Below are 18,906 nucleotides of genomic sequence, written 5' to 3'. Positions count from 1 at the left end.
AATGTGTTCATTTACTCATCCTCAGGCCATCCAAGACGTAGATGAGTTTGTTTCTACGGATTTGGACAAATTTAGCATTACATCAATTGCTCACCAATGGATCCACTGCAGTGAATGGGTGCCGTCAAAATGAGAGCTCAAACAGCTGATAAATCACAATAGCCTAAGTAGTCCACAGGACTCAAGTCCAAGTTAACCTTCTGTGAAGTGAAAAGCTAATATGTATAGGTGTAAATAAAGTACAAAGATGTACCTTTTAGCTTTTGCAATTTCATAAAATGAATAGCCTACCTTGAATGCAATATGTAAGTGAACTGGAGTTGTTACACCAATGCCAGTGTCGTTTTATTAATTTGCTAATTATTTTTTTAAGCAAAAATGTGATGCATTTAGAGTTCAAAATTCTTAGAAATGATTCTAATTTAATTGGGTTTTGAATAAGTTGTTTGAACCAAGCCAATATAGCATTGCATTATTCAAAAGCTATAGGCCTATTAGTAAAAAGGCCGTCTTTGTTCCGTCCGATGATGTAGCTATTATGGCTCAAAACGGACCGTTGACACAAATATCGTCAGGATTTGCGCATGTTAGCCACAAACGTTTATAACCAAATTACATCATGCGTGGAAATTTTATGTGCGCCTTCACTCCACCTCTCATCCCCTAGCCCCCACTTCAGCTCCTGTTCAGTTAAAGTATTTCCCCTGTGAGCGGAGTTTCTTTCTGCTTCTCAATCTTCTGCCAGAAGCGCCTCTGAACTTCGCTGCACACGCGACACTTTTATTACGGGTTTGGATTGAGAGACGCGCGTGCCATCAGAGAGCTGGAAAGCATCTGCAATCAAGGAATATAAGAGTTTCAGAGGGACACTGCATCATACCGGTAATGTACAGTTTGGCTTTACGTTGTGGTTTCGCTGGTTGTACAGGTGAGCACTGTTACAGCATCTCTGGCTTAATTACAAGAATGCAAAGGTTCGGGGTAGATTTAATTGTTAAAGTAATGTGAGACTACAAACTGAAAGTTGTGAATTTTCACGCTGTTTTGATATTAAACACTAAAATGTCTGACAGAGTGACAGTAAAGTGAATCAGATTTCATCATTTGGAAATTTGAGCATTTGGAGCATAGCAATGTTTGTGTAATTGTTTTTGCAGGATGTTAATATAAATCGGAATAACCGTAATAAATGTGAAAAATTACCATTATGTTTTCAATCATGACTGAAGGTGGTTTTGTAATAGGACTTGTGTCAGATAGGCTTAACTGAGTTGAGTTGAGTTGAGTTGAATTGAAGTTAATTTTGTTGCTCTGCCATATCATATAGTTATTACAGAGAAACACAATTTATATTTTAATGTCTTGTTAAGATGCTGATGTTGTTATATGCAACCTTCCTGACCTAAAGTGACAAATAACTTGTCAATACACTTAACTTTCAGAAACACTGTCACTAGGTACCCTTTAGAAAGGTACTAATATCATTTGGTGGTAAATAAGGCAAATATTTTAAGGCACCTTTTAGCTTTTGTACGGTACGGTTTTGCAGTGATAGCTTTGTACCTTTTTTTTTCTGAGAGAGTTCTTGTGCCTATACAGGGATGCCTACTTAAACCTTTTTCTTTCGGTTGCTGTGATGCCTTAAAGTATCTGCTGAAGGTGATATTGCAGATGAAACTTTCTGTCTTGAGCCCTTTTCAACGTTGGCTGAAAGATGCTGTGTTTCATTTCATTGACTCTTCCTACTACTGTAATGTTGCTGGCTATGTAAAATGGTTATATGATATTATCGTCAATGAAATGCATCGAAATGTACTTGTTTCATCCCATTGTATTGTTTGTGCCATGTTCACAAACTGTTCGTGATCAGGCATATAGAAATAATGCTCACTGTAGTGACATCTTGGTTTGTTCATGTCACATACTGTATACTTAAGCAGGATTAATTGACCCATAAGAGCATTTTTCCAAGTGGGTTAATATATATTATATTTGCTTTACAAACTAGGTTATTATGTTGGACTTATAATGGCAAAACCCTAAACTACAGTTTTGTTGTTGACCCTTTGACATCCGCATGGTGGCACATGTTGTCTAAGAATTGCCTAAAATTAATTTTAGCATATTTCTGTCTGTGGGGATTATACTGAGATTAACTGTTGCAACATTAAATGATTCTGCCATTCAACTCACACTATATGTGACTTACAGTACACTCATTATAGGAATAATGTTGTTTATTAATCCTTGTTTTATGTGTTGTTAGCTGAGTTTGACAGGAACACACACAGCTTTTAATGTTTCACGTTTGAGCAATGATTAATATTTTCATAAGTCTTTTATCTTTCTATGACCGTACAAATCTTGAATGATTTCCATTTAAGCTTTAACTGGGACAAACACTGCACTTTAAGAAGGACTTAAAAGGAAAAAACAAAAAAATAAGACCAACACATAAGCCATTAAGCCCTTTTCCCATGAAACCAACTTTGGCAACTGACTTTATCTTATCTGTCTTTTTCCTTTGTGCATTCTCTAAACACAGTCCAGAGCACTTTAACAAAAACACTGCACACATTTTTCAAATAGCTTAATTGTTTTTCTGTGCTTTTTATAAAATGACATAATACTTCTAAATAGATTTAACATAATTTGTTTTGCTAATTTGAGGGACCTCGTACATTAAAAATGGCCTGTTGGTCATGCATGTATGCTCACTTTCTCAGGGTTTTTTTTATGTTGTTTGCTTTACAAGATTAGATTTGGATTAGACAAGAAGGAGAGGTGGGTGAGGACAGACTCGATATGGAATAGTGTATAAAAAGCTCTAGTTCAACTAGCTATGAATAAGTGGCTCTCTGCTCTAGCAGTATGTGTAGATAAGTCTATGTATAGGAAGCACTGTTGAATGCTTTGCAGCAAGTCAAAAAAATATAGCGTCACCCCTAAAAGCGAGCCAACACTGGCAAATATTTATAAATGTTGTATGTTTGTTAACTAAGGGCAAACCTTTTAAATTATTTTACCCAAAACTCTGTGAACTAGAAGAACAGAATATCTCTCTCTATCCATGCATGGCAGACATTCAGTAATTAACGGTAAATTAATTCCCAAACCGCCCCGGTACAGATACATCCAGCTTGTATTGGCATGAGAGCTGTACTGTTGCTGTGGTAATTTTGGGAACTGAAAATGACATGTTGGTTTTCTCTCTCAAAAACCTCTTATTTTACCAAACCATTGTTATGAACATGGAAAACCACATTTGGTCCATCTGATATGCTGTCGGAATAAAATCTTTTGAGCAAAGCACAGTATATAAGTTGCCTTCTCATGGATATTAAAAACTGAGAATATCACAGTTTTTGCTGAATATATTTGCAGATATGATGGTCATAACATTCTTTTAAACCTGTAGGTGAACGATGCTGTCCTTGCTTTTGCTGAGTATGTGTTTCTGGGTCTTCTCGGCCACAGCATCTTTCAATCATGTTTACACTGGTGCGTATTCATTGTGTAAATTACATATTGAAATTGCTAGTAATCTTGAAAAACTCATTAACCTGTATATGTTATCACAGAGCCTGAAAGCACACTGAGCGTCAGCATACCCAATGAGCTTCCTCTCCGGCCTCTGATGGGTGACACATTAGTTCTGCCCTGCTACTTCCAGGACAACACAGTCAATGACCCTGGTGCCCCCACCATTGGCCCTTTGTCTCACCGGATCAAATGGAGTCTGGTCACCAAAGAAAAGACCACAAACATCTTAGTGGCATCTGAAGGAGTAGTAAGCATCGACAAAGGGTATCTTGATCGGATCACCATGGTTGGATACCCCATGACACCCACAGACGCCTCCATTAAGATCACTGAGCTCCATTCCAATGACTCTGGAGTGTACCGCTGCGAGGTCATGAATGGGATAGAGGACGATTATGATATTGTTGACGTTCAAGTTCAAGGTACTGTTTGTGTGAATTAAGATCCTTAAATTACTTTATGACTGTATGCTTTTTTCTCACAGAAATGTGACATAGATGTACTTTTATTTTGCTTAGGTATTGTTTTCCACTATCGTGCCATCACCACACGATATACCCTTACCTTTGAGAAGGCCAAGGCAGCCTGTATTCAAAACAGTGCAGTGATTGCTACTCCAGAGCAACTCCAAGCAGCTTATGATGAGGGTTTACACCAGTGTGATGCTGGCTGGCTTGCAGATCAAACCGTCAGGTCAGTTACCTTCAATTTAAAAAAAATGCTGTAAAATTTACGGTAAAAATGGCAGCCGTGGTGTCCAGAAACTCACCATAAAAACATACACTGAAAATGTTTCAGGTGTTACTGGATGGCATATTGGTGGATGTATATTTTACAACTTCTGCATATCACTAAATAATGTAATGTGAATATATCAGTCTACTTGAAAACCTTAAAATGTAGGCCTTCAGATAATAACAGAGGTAGTTCAATAAAAAGCCACATGATGAATAAGAGTTCATTGTAAGTGGCCTGTCCGTAAAACATGGCCAATGCTTGTTTGTAAATGATGCACAGGACAAACACATAACTAAAATAAACATTAACTAGATAACATCAAATATAACACAACACACCCTAAAGGTCTGTTCACACCAAGAATGATAACTATAAAGACTATAAGAAAACTATATTAGCATCCACACCAGCAGACGATATCGTCTGTTTACTTGAGCGCAATTTGTCTGCCGCTTTCAATTCTCGAGCTCGTTATAGCAGAATTGATTCTGATTGGCTGTCAATGTTTTATCGTTCATCAGCTTGAAAAAAAACATACTGAAAGTTATTCCAACAATATATTTTCTCTGTGTCTTTATCGTTAGAGCCGTGGTGTGGACTCGGCTATTCTTTAATATTGGTAACAATTTTTAGAACTAAATCTGTATAGCACCCCCCTCCCCCCTCAATTTTGGTATGGGGACATAAATGACATACCCAAAATAAAAAGGTTGCTGCATGACTAAATACATAATCAACATACAGTGAGGAAAATAAGTATTTGAACACCCTGCTATTTTGCAAGTTCTCCCACTTAGAAATCATAGAGGGGTCTGAAATTGTCATCGTAGGTGCATGTCCACTGTGAGAGACATAATCTAAAAAAAAATCCAGAAATCACAATGTATGATTTTTAACTATTTATTTGTATGATACAGCTGCAAATAAGTATTTGAACACCTGAGAAAATCAATGTTAATATTTGGTACAGTAGCCTTTGTTTGCAATTACAGAGGTCAAACGTTTCCTGTAGTTTTTCACCAGGTTTGCACACACTGCAGGAGGGATTTTGGCCCACTCCTCCACACAGATCTTCTCTAGATCAGTCAGGTTTCTGGCCTGTCGCTGAGAAACACGGAGTTTGAGCTCCTCCAAAGATTCTCTATTGGGTTTAGGTCTGAGACTGGCTAGGCCACGCCAGAACCTTGATATGCTTCTTACAGAGCCACTCCTTGGTTATCCTGGCTGTGTGCTTCGGGTCATTGTCATGTTGGAAGACCCAGCCTCGACCCATCTTCAATGCTCTAACTGAGGGAAGGAGGTTGTTCCCCAAAATCTCGCAATACATGGCCCCGGTCATCCTCTCCTTAATACAGTGCAGTCGCCTGTCCCATGTGCAGAAAAACACCCCAAAGATGATGCTACCACCCCATGCTTCACAGTAGGGATGGTGTTCTTGGATGGTACTCATCATTCTTCTTCCTCCAAACACGTTTAGTGGAATTATGACCAAAAGTTCTATTTTGGTCTCATCTGACCACATGACTTTCTCCCATGACTCCTCTGGATCATCCAAATGGTCATTGGCAAACTTAAGTCGGGCCTGGACATGTGCTGGTTTAAGCAGGGGAACCTTCCGTGCCATGCATGATTTCAAACCATGACGTCTTAGTGTATTACCAACAGTAACCTTGGAAACAGTGGTCCCAGCTCTTTTCAGGTCATTGACCAGCTCCTCCGTGTAGTTCTGGGCTGATTTCTCACCTTTCTTAGGATCATTGAGACCCCACGAGGTGAGATCTTGCATGGAGCCCCAGTCCGAGGGAGATTGACAGTCATGTTTAGCTTCTTCCATTTTCTAATGATTGCTCCAACAGTGGACCTTTTTCACCAAGCTGCTTGGCAATTTCCCGTAGCCCTTTCCAGCCTTGTGGAGGTGTACAATTTTGTCTCTAGTGTCTTTGGACAGCTCTTTGGTCTTGGCCATGTTAGTAGTTGGATTCTTACTGATTGTATGGGGTGGACAGGTGTCTTTATGCAGCTAACGGCCTCAAACAGGTGCATCTAATTTAGGATAATAAATGGAGTGGAGGTGGACATTTTAAAGGCAGACTAACAGGTCTTTGAGGGTCAGAATTCTAGCTGATAGACAGGTGTTCAAATACTTATTTGCAGCTGTATCATACAAATAAATAGTTAAAAAATCATACATTGTGATTTCTGGATTTTTTTTTTTAGATTATGTTTCTCACAGTGGACATGCACCTACGATGACAATTTCAGACCCCTTCATGATTTCTAAGTGGGAGAACTTGCAAAATAGCAGGGTGTTCAAATACTTATTTTCCTCACTGTATGTTCACAAATCTGACACTTGAAAGTTTACTGTTTAAGATTCTGAATTACTCACTGTTATGAATATGAAGATATATAATCTCAAACATAAAAACAAAACAAAAAAAATATATATACTGAATATACTGTATTTTTTAAATGTATAAAAAATTATGTGAATGTGGTACACAATCTATGCGTGTTAAGAGGTTAACGGGTTTACTGTAGCTTTTTTTCCGAAAACATTACAAAAAATTTTAGATTTAGTTAATGTTCTATAGTTTTGTTCGAAAATGTGATGGAAGTATTGTTATTTGTTGTGGAATAAAGGTACCCTATTCATGATCCTCGTGAGGCTTGTTATGGAGACAAGTATGAATTTCCAGGAGTGAGGACATATGGAGTAAGAGACGTGAATGAGACGTATGACGTGTACTGCTTTGCTGAGAAAATGACAGGTACTTGTTTGAGATGGCAGAGAACTAAATGCCTTCTTTGAAGAACATCGAAATGCTAAAAAACGTTCCATTTCATCTCACAGGAAAAGTGTTCCACACTACTTCCCCTAACAAATTCACTTTTGAGGAGGCAGAACCTGACTGTGCAAAGCTGGGTGCCAAGTTGGCCACCACAGGACAGCTGTACCTGGCATGGAAGGGTGGTATGGATATTTGTAATGCAGGCTGGCTGGCAGACCGGAGCGTTCGCTACCCCATCAACATCGCCCGACCGCAGTGTGGAGGTGGCCTGCTGGGAGTGCGCACCGTCTATCGGTTTCCCAATCAGACAGGCTACCCTCTCTTAGACTCCCGCTATGATGCATTTTGCTACTCTGGTACAAAATTCTCTATTATTTAGCTATTCCTTCTTTATCATTTATGATTGTTTATCCACATACATATATGTTATTTGATTGTTTTATCCTTGTTGATCCACAATAATGTGTGTTTAATAGCTGGTGCTAATTGATTAGGTACCAACAGGTGTATACTGTTCATATATTTTCATTTAGAAACGGGAGAGGAAGGTTCAGGCCTATTTCCATTCGACATAGAGACGACCACAGAAGCTGAAAGTGGTGTCCTGAGCGTGGACACATTCACAGAAAGCCCCCAGGTCTTTTTAAAGCCCACCTCCACAGGAAGTGAATCTCAGGGAAACGTTGTAACATACAAGCCATCAGTGACCACAAGTGTCGAGTTCCCATATACTGCACTAAATAATTCCCAGCTGCCCCTTTCACCACCCCCCAGCTCTGTGGACACTGTGGAAGGGGTCACTGATAGGTCTGATCTTTCCTCTGATTTGAATGAAACCGAAACTATCATGTCTGCCACAGGTATGTATCAATATGAGAAGAGTAAAAATGAATGTGAAGCATTATTTGACATACGTATGTATTGACTGCAAAACACCATAATTTACGGTTAATATTAATTCTATATGTATTAATTCTTATTTATTCCCGTGTACCACCTTATGTATTTCATTCATGATGGCTTCACTTCACCTTACAGTATTTGCATAATCAAATTTATCATGACAACAACACATTCAAAGACCAATGAAGTTTATGAGGGTTACACTGTTCCTCTTCCAAGATAAATCCTTCCTTGTTCCAAGATAAATCATGAAAATGCATGATTTTACTGTTATATAATGTCATCAGTGTCAACGTATTTATATTGCAACCACAGTAAACAAATATCTAGATGCTGAATTAGACTGAATGCAAATTAGTATAACTGGAGTAACAGCTTACTCTAAAACATATTGAAATATCCAAGTAACAAACTAGATTTTTTTTTTTCTGAAGACAATTAATATAGCATGTAAGAATCTTACACTAGATTACATTTTTTTAATTACAAATAGACAATTAAGTGTTTCAGTTTTACAAACCTATGTAACTTAGATAAATCTGTTGACACCCATTGTTATTAATTCCCTCTGCAGGGGTGGTCTTCCATTATCGTGCAAGCTCCGGTCGTTATGCTTTTGACTTTGTCGAGGCTCAACTGGCATGTCAGAGCATCGGTGCAGTCATTGCCAGTGCCCAGCAACTGCAGGCAGCCTTTGAGTCTGGTTACCATCAATGTGACGCTGGCTGGCTGTTAGATCAGACTGTCAGGTACGATTCATTGCACAGTTGTAACATTGTGGTGAACTGTTCAATTTTCTGTCTATTTTTATTTCTATTTTATAAATTATAATGTTTTCATTATATATTTACCATATATAAACTTATAAGTGTAAAGCAAAATATTTGTGGCAGGGTTGATGACAAGTGCTTCTAGTGGAATTTTCTGCCTCATACTGCAAGTATATACGGTATGTTTACAAATAAATGTAAATGGTGGTTATGCAGGTATCCCATTGTGTCTCCACGTGAGAAATGCTCTGGTGATTTGGAGCATGTTCCTGGTGTGAGGTCTTATGGACTGCGTTCTGCTGATGAACGCTATGATGTGTACTGCTATGTGGACAAATTACGGGGTAAGAGGCTCTACATAAATATATAAAACTGTTGTGTGGACAAAGGGTAGGCAAATAAATATAAATGACTTCCATTTTAAATTTCTGAGAGTGAAACAAAACAAAACAAATTTAAAAAGCTGGATTCTCTCATTGGAAAAAAATAATTACGAATCACTCTGTGCTGTGTTCACATTTTCAGGGGAAGTTTTCCAAGCTAGTTCATTCGAGGGATTCACTTATGGTGAGGCAGTGGCTTACTGCCAGGGAAGGAATGCCTCCCTGGCCTCCACAGGAGACCTGTATGCCGCTTGGAAGCAGGGCTTTGATAAGTGCCGTGCTGGCTGGCTTCTTGACCGCAGTGTACGTTACTCCATCAATAACCCTCGGCAGCAGTGTGGTGGAGGGAAGGCTGGAGTTCACACAGTTTACAAGTTTCCTAACCAAACTGGCTCTCCTGACATGCACTCCAAATTTGATGCATACTGCATCAAGGGTAAGTACATCTACAGTGTAGTTATATACAGGTCATAAATTGTAGATTCTTTTAAATGTAAAGCATTAAGTCTGTTGAGTGTTTATAAAACATACATTATTCTTTACATATTTGTCATTTCTTTTATACATAAAGTGGATCTGGATCTGTCTCTGAATGAAAGTGAAACAAATATGACGGTGACAGAGGAAAAGATAGTGAGCGTGACATTCCTCCCTGCTCTTCTCAAACCTGGTAATATACTGTAGCTCAGGATACATATGTAAGTCAGTGACAATAAAGATAATAAAAAAATGCATAAATCATACATCTGAATAATTATCTTAAAAATGCTCAAATATATTTTGTTATATTTAATATATATTACAGTAATTCATAAATATTATTAGGTTTTGAGGAATCACAGTTGGTGACATTTTACAACTTGAATTAGCATTGGCTTACCATAAGAAGTGAAATAAGAGTCAAATTGTCTGATCAATAAACTCTTATTGACCTTTGATGAGGGTCTGCAAAGGTCCTCTCATTTCCTGATTATTCACATTTTCTGAATGTTTTTTCTAATTTTCGGCGTGTTTTTTCATCTTTGTTTTTTGATTCCACCCACCCCCCTTCACATTAAATGTGTATGCAAAAGGATAGATCACCCATTAATGAAAATTCTGTTATCATTTACTCTCGTCTGGTACCCTCATCTGATTCCACACCTGTATGACTTTCTTTCTTCTGAGAAACACAAAAGAAGATATTTTAAAGAATGTTGGTAACCATAATTGACTTCCATTTTATGGACCAAAACCAATACATTTATCAAAATATAATGTTTTATTTTGCACAGAAGGAAATAAAATCATACAGGTTTATAACAACGTGAGGGTGAGTAAATGATGTCAGAATTTTCATTTTTGAGTGAACTATCCCTTTAATGGAACTATCCCATGTATTTTTTAATGTATTTTAATGCATGATGAGTGTTAATTTTGATGCAGTACCTTAGATTCTGTGTGTATCTGTGTTTCCTCAGAAGGAGCTACTCCTATTGCTATCGCTGCGGAACCCTCTGGATCTGGCGCATCTGGGGCCAGTGGCACTGATGATCAGTTGAGCAGTGGGAGCGGGGATCAGCCAAGTGGGTCACCTGCTTCAAGTGGAGACTCTTCTGGGGCTAGCGGCACCGATGATCTGTTAAGCAGTGGAAGCGGGGATCAGCCGAGTGGGTCACCTGTTTCAAGTGGGGACTCTTCTGGGGCCAGTGGCACTGACAGTCTGTCGGGCAGTGGGCGGGACCAACTGAGTGGATCATTTGTGTCAAGCGGAGACTCTTCTGGGGCCAGTGGCACTGACAGTCTGTCGGGCAGTGGAAGTGGGGATCAGCCGAGTGGGTCATTTGGGTCAAGTGGAGACTCTTCTGGGGCCAGTGGCACTGACAGTCTGTCGGGCAGTGGAAGCGGGGACCAACTGAGTGGATCATTTGTGTCAAGCGGAGACTCTTCTGGGGCCAGTGGCACTGACAGTCTGTCGGGCAGTGGAAGTGGGGATCAGCCGAGTGGGTCATTTGGGTCAAGTGGAGACTCCTCTGGGGGCAGTTGGAGTGGGGATCTGCCAAGCGGGTCTGGAGGTTCTTCAGGAACTGGCAGTGGCTTAGATATCCTAGTGACCTTTTCAGGAAGTGACTCCGTTTTTTCAGGAGTTGGATCAGCTTCAGGAAGACCCGAAGAGGCTGGGAAGGCAGGCACAGAGATCTTCACCTTTCCCTTTGGCCAGGGCTCAGGTCTCTTCGGACTGGACACCTCTGGATCAGGATCAGGAAGTGGGTCAGGGTATAGCTCTGAAGAGAGTGGATCTACCTCAGACTTTTCCAGCAGCTCAGTAGAAAGCGACGAGAGTGGAGACCTTTCTGGCATCTCCTCAGGATCAGGTTCTGCTGAGGAGTCCTCAGGATTCAGCGGTTTCCCATCAGGAATTTTTCCCTCTGGAGGATCCAGTGGCATTTCATTCATCGATGGCAGTGGTGACATCATGGTGGATAGCCCATGGGTGAAGGTGTCCACTGCTCCACATTTAACAGTACAAGAGCTGGGTGGAAGCCATGTGGATTTCAGCGGATCAGGACATATCTCAGGGTCTGGGATGAGCATTGATGTCTCTGGGATGAGCGATGATATCTCTGGGATGAGTGGTGATGTCTCTGGGATGAGTGGTGATGTCTCTGGGATGAGTGGTGATGTCTCTGGGATGAGTGGTGATGTCTCTGGGATGAGTGGTGATGTCTCTGGGATGAGTGGTGATATCTCTGGGATGAGTGGTGATATCTCTGAAGTTAGCGGTGTCCACAGTGGCTCCGGGAGTGGTTTAGAGTTTTCTGGTCTGACATTTCTGGGGTCGGGCTTCATTGATCTCACAGAACAACCTCGTGAGCAGGAAGCTTCTGGACTTTTGCTGTTTGGGTCTGGTGACGGAAGTGGATTTACATCTGGAGGCTATGCCATTGAATCAGGGGAAAGATCAGGGGAATCAGCTAGCGGTGATATAATCTTCTTCACCAGTAATGGCCTGGTGGAAATGTCCAACAAGCCCTTCCAAGGCATGGAGCTAGGAAGGGGAGAGGTGGAGTACAGTGGCACCCTCAGGTTGTCCTCAGGGAGTGGAGAAGACCAAAGTGCCTTTGCTAGTGGACAAGAACATGAATGGATCCCAGTCACTGAAGTTACGCCAGCAGTGAACTCCAGTGATGCTCCCTCAGATGTACTATCTGCTCAAGGGCCATCTGGCCTGTACAGCGATGCTGCAGAACCTCCATTGACTCCATTGTCAGAACCAGAGGGAATCACAAGTAAACTTGACACTGTTACTTCAGCAGCTTTGTCTTCTACCACAGAACCTACTTCTTTACTGAGCCCTTCTGTCACGGAAGGGCTTGTTGTGAATGGTGAGATTCCTTTTATGTAAAATTTGTTAAAATATAGAACAGAGATACGTGACTTATTAGTTCCTTATACATTACTGGCCAGTATTAATGATTTTTTTTAATGTGTCGTCTGTACAATTTTTATATTGCCTATTTATTGTTATCATCCATGGTTTGAAAATAATGACTGGCTCATTGGTGGATCATAAATATAGAAATCTATTTCTTCTCACCTCTTGAGAAAAAAAACCTGCTCCTTTTTTTTTTTTTCATGTGTTGCTCTCTTTCTTTCTCAAAAACCATAATAGCTTCTGTTAACCCATGTGAACCAAACCCTTGTGGAGCTGGGGTGTGTTCGGTGAAGGATGGGGTGGGCATTTGTCACTGCCCACCTGGACTGCATGGAGAAGAGTGCAAGTTTGGTGAGTCAGACTGAATTGACTAAGCTATTGAATTGGTCACGTAAATTATGGTTACTTTTTAAAATGTTGTATTTTGAATATTGGACATTTTGATAAACATTCTTATTATGAATAGCCATCCTGTTTGCTTTTAACAGCTGTTGTTGCTTTTTAGGCTTATATTTGGGTTCAGATAAATCAAATGATTGTCTCTAAGTGTCTCACTGTTTTGCATTTTATTTGTGAATAACTTCTGTTCAGTTTGCTCTTGCCTGATTAATGTCCTCACAGTCCATTTTACAGGTTATGTGGCATGTGTGTGTGGTTAAATACTTCTCAACTTACTCAGCTCTTGAGTCCAGATGTCTTTTCAGTGACTGTTCACCTGTGTTGTTTTTGTTCAGCTGTGCCTTTGCTGCAGTCTGGTTTAATCAGCACGCCTGCTAACACCTGGTACATGCTCATACTTCTCGTCCATGTTCATATGAATCTGAACTCTAAAATTCTGCTTCTGTTTCTGGGACTGTAAGAGTGCTGATCTGCTCACCTCCTGATGAGAGGCTAATAACTGATCCCAGGTCAGCGCTCTTACAGCAGCTGCAACTGACTCTGATCTCTCCTTCAATTGACCACAATTTCAGCTTATCAAAATATTGATGGTATAATTATGCAAGAGATTCGTTTAGAAGCAGCTCCAAGAGTTCTGATTCAGTGGTGCTCTCTGCTAAGCTTGGCCTTCCTCAGGGCATCTTCATAGTAGTCAGCTTTAATCGCTAAACGTTTATTTGCAGAGGTTGATGTTTGCCATTCAAACCCTTGCGCCAATGGAGCCACCTGTGTGGAGGTGGAGGACACTTTCAAATGCTTATGTCTGCCCAGCTACGAAGGAGACCGCTGTGAGATTGGTATGAGGCTGCTTCAGCTAATTCTACTAACGGTCTTTCAAAAACAACCTTAAGGTGATACAGAGCTCTAGATGTTGCTGTAGTGGAATGAAAGTCCCTGGAAACAGGGCATATTTGTGTTTCGAGTAAGGATTGGTGAGGGGTTTTTTTGTGTGTGAGAGAGTTTTGCCTGTCCATTTATGGGAATCTGTTGCAGTTAAACATCAGCGTCATTCAAGACGCAATGATGCATCTGTAGGTACTGTAAAAATATAGCAAGAAGAAACTATAACCGTTTAGTAACTTACACAGGAAGGGTCTGAGGTAAACAGAAAGTGTCCGAGGTAAACAGAAAGTGTCCAGTTCATATTCCCATCTGAGCAGCGACTAGAAATATCTCATTTGTTCATTTTCTGCTGGATGTTTCTCTTGGCGTAATATATGGAATTTAATCGTCGGTCTTCTGGAATACTTTTACACGTTTGTGGAAAATCACTTTATCTGATATTATGCCACGTTAAAGGCATTTGTCGCTTACTTAAAACACTGGTTTTAAACACTGAAAGATAAAGTGACTTTATCTGAATCCCTCAGCACATTCCATCATACATTTGTCATTTATTTCTTATTGGTCTCTACAGCAACTATTAAAGCGATAGCTCACCTAAAGATGACAATTCTGTCATTTACTCGCTTTAATGTTGTTCCAAGCCCATAAGATTTTCGTTCATCATCTAAACACAAATTAAGATATTTTTAATGAAACCTGAGATATTTCTGTGCCTCAACTTGTAGTCCATTCCACTGCCTGAGAATCAGTGAGGCTTGATATCATTGGTTGAGCTTCCTTATGACCTTATTTGATGAGCTTTATGAATGTGCATTGATCAATGTTTATATGGGAATAGAAGGCAAATTAAATCTGTTCATCACATAAAGTGGTCTTGTCTCTTCACGAGACTTGATTTACACTGCTCGATTCAAATGGATTACTTTTATGATGTCTTTATGAACTTTTTGAAACGTCAATCGTATAGATTTTTAATGGAGGGACAAAAATCTCTCAGGTTTCATTAAAATATCTTTGCGTTTGTGTATGGGTTTGAATCATGAGGATGAATAAATGAAGACAAAATTTTCATTTTTGGGTGAACTAACCCTTTAAGCCTATGTCAAGGACTATACATCTTGCGATAATGGTCTAAGTGGATATATGGTGAAACAGCGGTAAATATGCCATGTGATGTTGCTTCAGATGTGCACAGCTGTGAGGAGGGCTGGACTAAGTTTCAGGGCAACTGTTACTTGCATTTCTCGGAGAGGAGGACCTGGCAGGATGCTGAGCAGCGCTGTCGAGACTTAAACGCTCACCTGGTGAGCATTATCACTCCAGAGGAGCAGGCCTTCATCAACTGTGAGTGTGTGTCTGCATGTTTAAGCTCCTAAGTATCTTTGTTGTTTTTCTGATTACAAACAATCACGCTCTTGAAACAGCATACACGCAAGACTATCAGTGGATTGGACTGAACGATAAAATGGTGGAAAATGACTTCCGCTGGTCAGATGGGACTCCGCTGGTAAGCCTGACTCTTGCTGAGAAGCTGTATTTCTAATAATAGAGCTGTTTGATTGAGATACAGTATAATGCTTGATTTTTCTCTTCCTTTCCTTAGCAATATGAGAACTGGAGGCCTAACCAGCCTGACAATTATTTTAACTCTGGTGAAGACTGTGTTGTAATGATCTGGCATGAAAATGGTCAATGGAATGATGTGCCCTGCAACTATCACTTACCTTTCACATGCAAAACAGGTCCAGGTATGCTCACCACCAAACACAAACAAATCGCATCACTAGTGATTCAGTTTCAATTTGACTTCCTCTTCTTTCAGTGACATGTGACCAACCTCCTAAAGTGGAGAATGCCAGGATGTTTGGCAACAAGAAGGATCGTTACCAGGTGAATTCTATAATCAGATACCAGTGCAGTGAAAACTTCACACAGCGCCACCTACCTGTGATCCGCTGCATGGCAGACGGGCAGTGGGAGAAGCCTCAAGTGCAATGCATAGCCAGTAAGCTACTTAAGCATTACCAAAAACATAACCATTACCACCTTACCATTAAAAAGTTTGGGGTTGGTTAGTTTTTTTAATGTTTTTTTTTTTTTAAGTGTCTTATGCTCACCATTTATTTGATCAAAAACTTAAAAAAAGTGTAATTTATTACTGTTATGGCAAAGCTGAATTTTCAGCAGCCATTACTGCATGATCCTACAGAAATCATTCTAATATGCTGATTTGGTGATCAAGAAACATTTCTTCTTATTTTCAATGTTGTAAATGATTTCAGTTGTCTGTAAATAAGTTGCTTACATTTTTTTAATAATTCTTTTTTTATAATACAAATGTCTTTACTGTATATTTTGATCAATTTAATGTGTCACTGATGAATAAATGTATTTCTAAAAAAAAAGTACTGATCCAAAATATTTTAAAGGCATAGTTCACCCCCCATCCCCAAAAAAACCTACGCACCCTCATTGTCGTTCCAAACCCGTAAGACCTTAGTTCATCTTCAGAACACAAATTAAGATTTTTTAATGAAATCCAAGAGCTTTCTGACCCTGCATAAACAGCAAAAAAGAAAACAAAAATAATGACTTTATTCAACAATTCTTCTCACATGGACTATTTTAATGATGTCCTTACTACGTTTCTGTGCCTTGATCATGGTAGGACCCTTGCTGTCTGTGCAGGGTCAGAAAGCTCTCAGATTTCATCAAAAATGTCTTAATTTGTGTTTTGAAGATGAACGAAGGTCTTGCGGGTTTGGAACAACATGAGGGTGAGTAATTAATGACAGAATTTTCATTTTTGGGTGAACTATCCCTTTAAATTATAAATCTATAAGACGTCATAGTTTAATCATATTTAATCATATACGATTTAAAATAAGAATTAATTTAAAATAACTAATTATTTAATCGTCTTTGTATGTTGTACACATATATTCTATACATTATGTAAAAGGTACTGACATGATTTCTTTTGTTTTTGTATTTATAGAGGTCAAATCTGGACTGCAAAAAGAATCTTCTGGTCATCACTCTCATAAATCTAATACAACAACATTGGAAAAACATCTCTAAGGAGATCTGAAGAGCTTGAGATTCATTTTTAAATCAGTACGAGTTTTATATTTATTTTCCAAGACACTGAATTATGAAGCATTTGTGATTAAAAAGTGTTTTTTTCAAGATAAGTGCCCATCTAGTATATTGCTGCCCCCCTATACATTAGATGTCAGTTATTGGCCATCAGCCATGATGGAGTGATTCATCTCATCCCTGCAACAAAAGATCAGAGACCAAAAGATCAAAGACCAGCAGCATTCTTAAAGATGTCTGTAAATATTTGCAGGTTTTCCTTTTGGACCAGCTAGTGTTTTATGTTAAAAGGTACTGAGTGAAGAGCTGGATGTGCCCAGTTTTTCCTCCGTGAAGGACAGTGAAACGTTTTTGTCTTTCTCTGCTAGTAAGCCAAATTTTAGGTACATGCACAACATAAATGATTGGATGAAATGTGAAGTATTATTTTCATCTAGTTTGTGGAGAGGAGATGCAAACCTAAAAAAAAGTCTATAGCCATAAAAGACGTTTACAACAAAATCGTATTTATTTCTAATACCTAACAAGACAGATTAAAAAAACAACTTGCACAAGGATGTCGTTAATTTGTTATGTCTGAGTTGGAAACTAATGTGAAATGAGATCTATTTATTTCTCACAGCATAAAACATAGTACATCCATCTTTGACTGGGTGTGTCCATCTTTTTCTTCAAAAAAGCCATATGTAATTAAAGGAATAGTTCAAAAAAAGAATATTTGCTTAAAATTTACTCAACCTCATGATGCAGATGAGTTTATTTCTCCGTTAGAACAGATTTGGACAAATTTAGCATTACATCCTGGCTCACTGATGGATCCTCTGCAGTGAATGGGTGCCATCAGAATGAGAGTCCAAAAACCTCACAATAATCCAAAGGTATTCCACACAACTCCAGTCGATCAATTATCATCTTAAGGTTTTTATCAGCTGTTTGAACTCTCATTCTGACGGCACCCATGCACGGCAGAGCATCCATTGGCGAGCAAGTGATTAAATGCTAAATTTCACCAAATCTGTTCCTATAAAGAAACAGACACATCTACATCTTAGATGACCTGAAAGCGAGCAAATTTTCATTTTTAAGTGAACTATTCCTTTAAACAACATCAGACAGAGATGACCAAATCCAGTTAGATTATGAATGTAAACCCAACAATGAAAATGTACTTGTTTGTTAGATGTTCTGATCTGTTGCCCAAGACTGTGCAGGGCACAGTACTACATGGGGACAAGAATGACCCTGGATCAGCTAACAGCTTTTATTTTATATCAATAGTTCAGATAGAACTATTAATGACAAGTGCCTTGTGAATATTTTACATTTTGCCTGTTTCTGTGATGAGACTGCTTACTTAGTTCAAGAGGCTGTGCCTCTTTCATCCCAAAGGCACTTTTATACAGCATAGCTTTATTTTCATCTGATACAGCTTTAAATGACGAATGCAGCATGAACTGCAGAAGATGCACAAACATTTCTTGAAAACTTTTTTTTTTCTCATGAATTGCAAGCGGTTTGATACTCTGTGGCATAGAAAACCTATCATTTATTTAATTGAGATGGATGAGTGACCAAAGTCAACAGTGAAAACGGGAAAATATTAGATGATACGGTCATTGTGATAATCTGCTGTCTACTAGTAGGAGAATTTCAATTTATCCATGAATGTCTTCAGATGAACTTTGTTTTTGAATACCTGTATTACAGTAAATGCAACAACGTACCATTAAAACATTCCATACATCATGTTTAATACAGGACTGATTTGTGTGTTGGCCGGTAGTCTGTCATACAGAGCAGGAACGAAGGGCAGAGTACTCAGAGAGGTTATTCACAATATACAGGTATGTAATAGAAAGAAAATGTTTTTTACCTCACCAAACCCAGTCTAGAAATGTATTTTTAAACAGATGATAATGTTTGCCTAATTGGGTGGAGTGGAAGGAATGGACTTCCCTGTGACTGAATGGACCCCTTTT

At 39.2% G+C, this 18,906-nt stretch overlaps 1 protein-coding gene across 7 annotated transcripts; it reads left to right on the top strand.

Moving 5' to 3' along the window:
• Positions 1 to 714: 714 nt before the first annotated feature.
• On the top strand, positions 715 to 18,814 carry acana (aggrecan a). 7 transcript variants are annotated; one of them, XM_058781041.1, is made up of 20 exons: positions 715 to 882; positions 3,419 to 3,501; positions 3,582 to 3,965; positions 4,062 to 4,236; positions 6,925 to 7,052; positions 7,136 to 7,429; positions 7,607 to 7,933; positions 8,551 to 8,725; positions 8,963 to 9,090; positions 9,272 to 9,565; positions 9,701 to 9,799; positions 10,590 to 12,494; positions 12,782 to 12,895; positions 13,666 to 13,779; positions 15,014 to 15,172; positions 15,253 to 15,335; positions 15,432 to 15,576; positions 15,651 to 15,833; positions 16,827 to 16,945; positions 18,686 to 18,814. In XM_058781041.1, the coding sequence occupies exons 2-19, from the start codon at positions 3,426 to 3,428 to the stop codon at positions 16,907 to 16,909; spliced, it is 4,866 nt and encodes a 1,621-aa protein (XP_058637024.1). In that variant the 5' UTR covers positions 715 to 882; positions 3,419 to 3,425; the 3' UTR covers positions 16,910 to 16,945; positions 18,686 to 18,814. The 7 variants fall into 7 exon arrangements, with proteins under 7 accessions (XP_058637024.1, XP_058637025.1, XP_058637022.1 ...); XM_058781042.1 differs by lacking the exon at positions 18,686 to 18,814 and having other exon boundaries at positions 10,593 to 12,494; positions 16,827 to 18,666; XM_058781039.1 differs by lacking the exon at positions 18,686 to 18,814 and having other exon boundaries at positions 16,827 to 18,666.
• Positions 18,815 to 18,906: the final 92 nt, after the last annotated feature.

Source organism: Onychostoma macrolepis, chromosome 07 (assembly GCF_012432095.1).
Source record: "Onychostoma macrolepis isolate SWU-2019 chromosome 07, ASM1243209v1, whole genome shotgun sequence".
Lineage (NCBI taxonomy): Eukaryota > Metazoa > Chordata > Actinopteri > Cypriniformes > Cyprinidae > Onychostoma > Onychostoma macrolepis.
The sequence above is the reverse complement of the archived record's forward strand: the minus strand, read 5'-3'. Positions and strand labels throughout refer to the sequence as shown.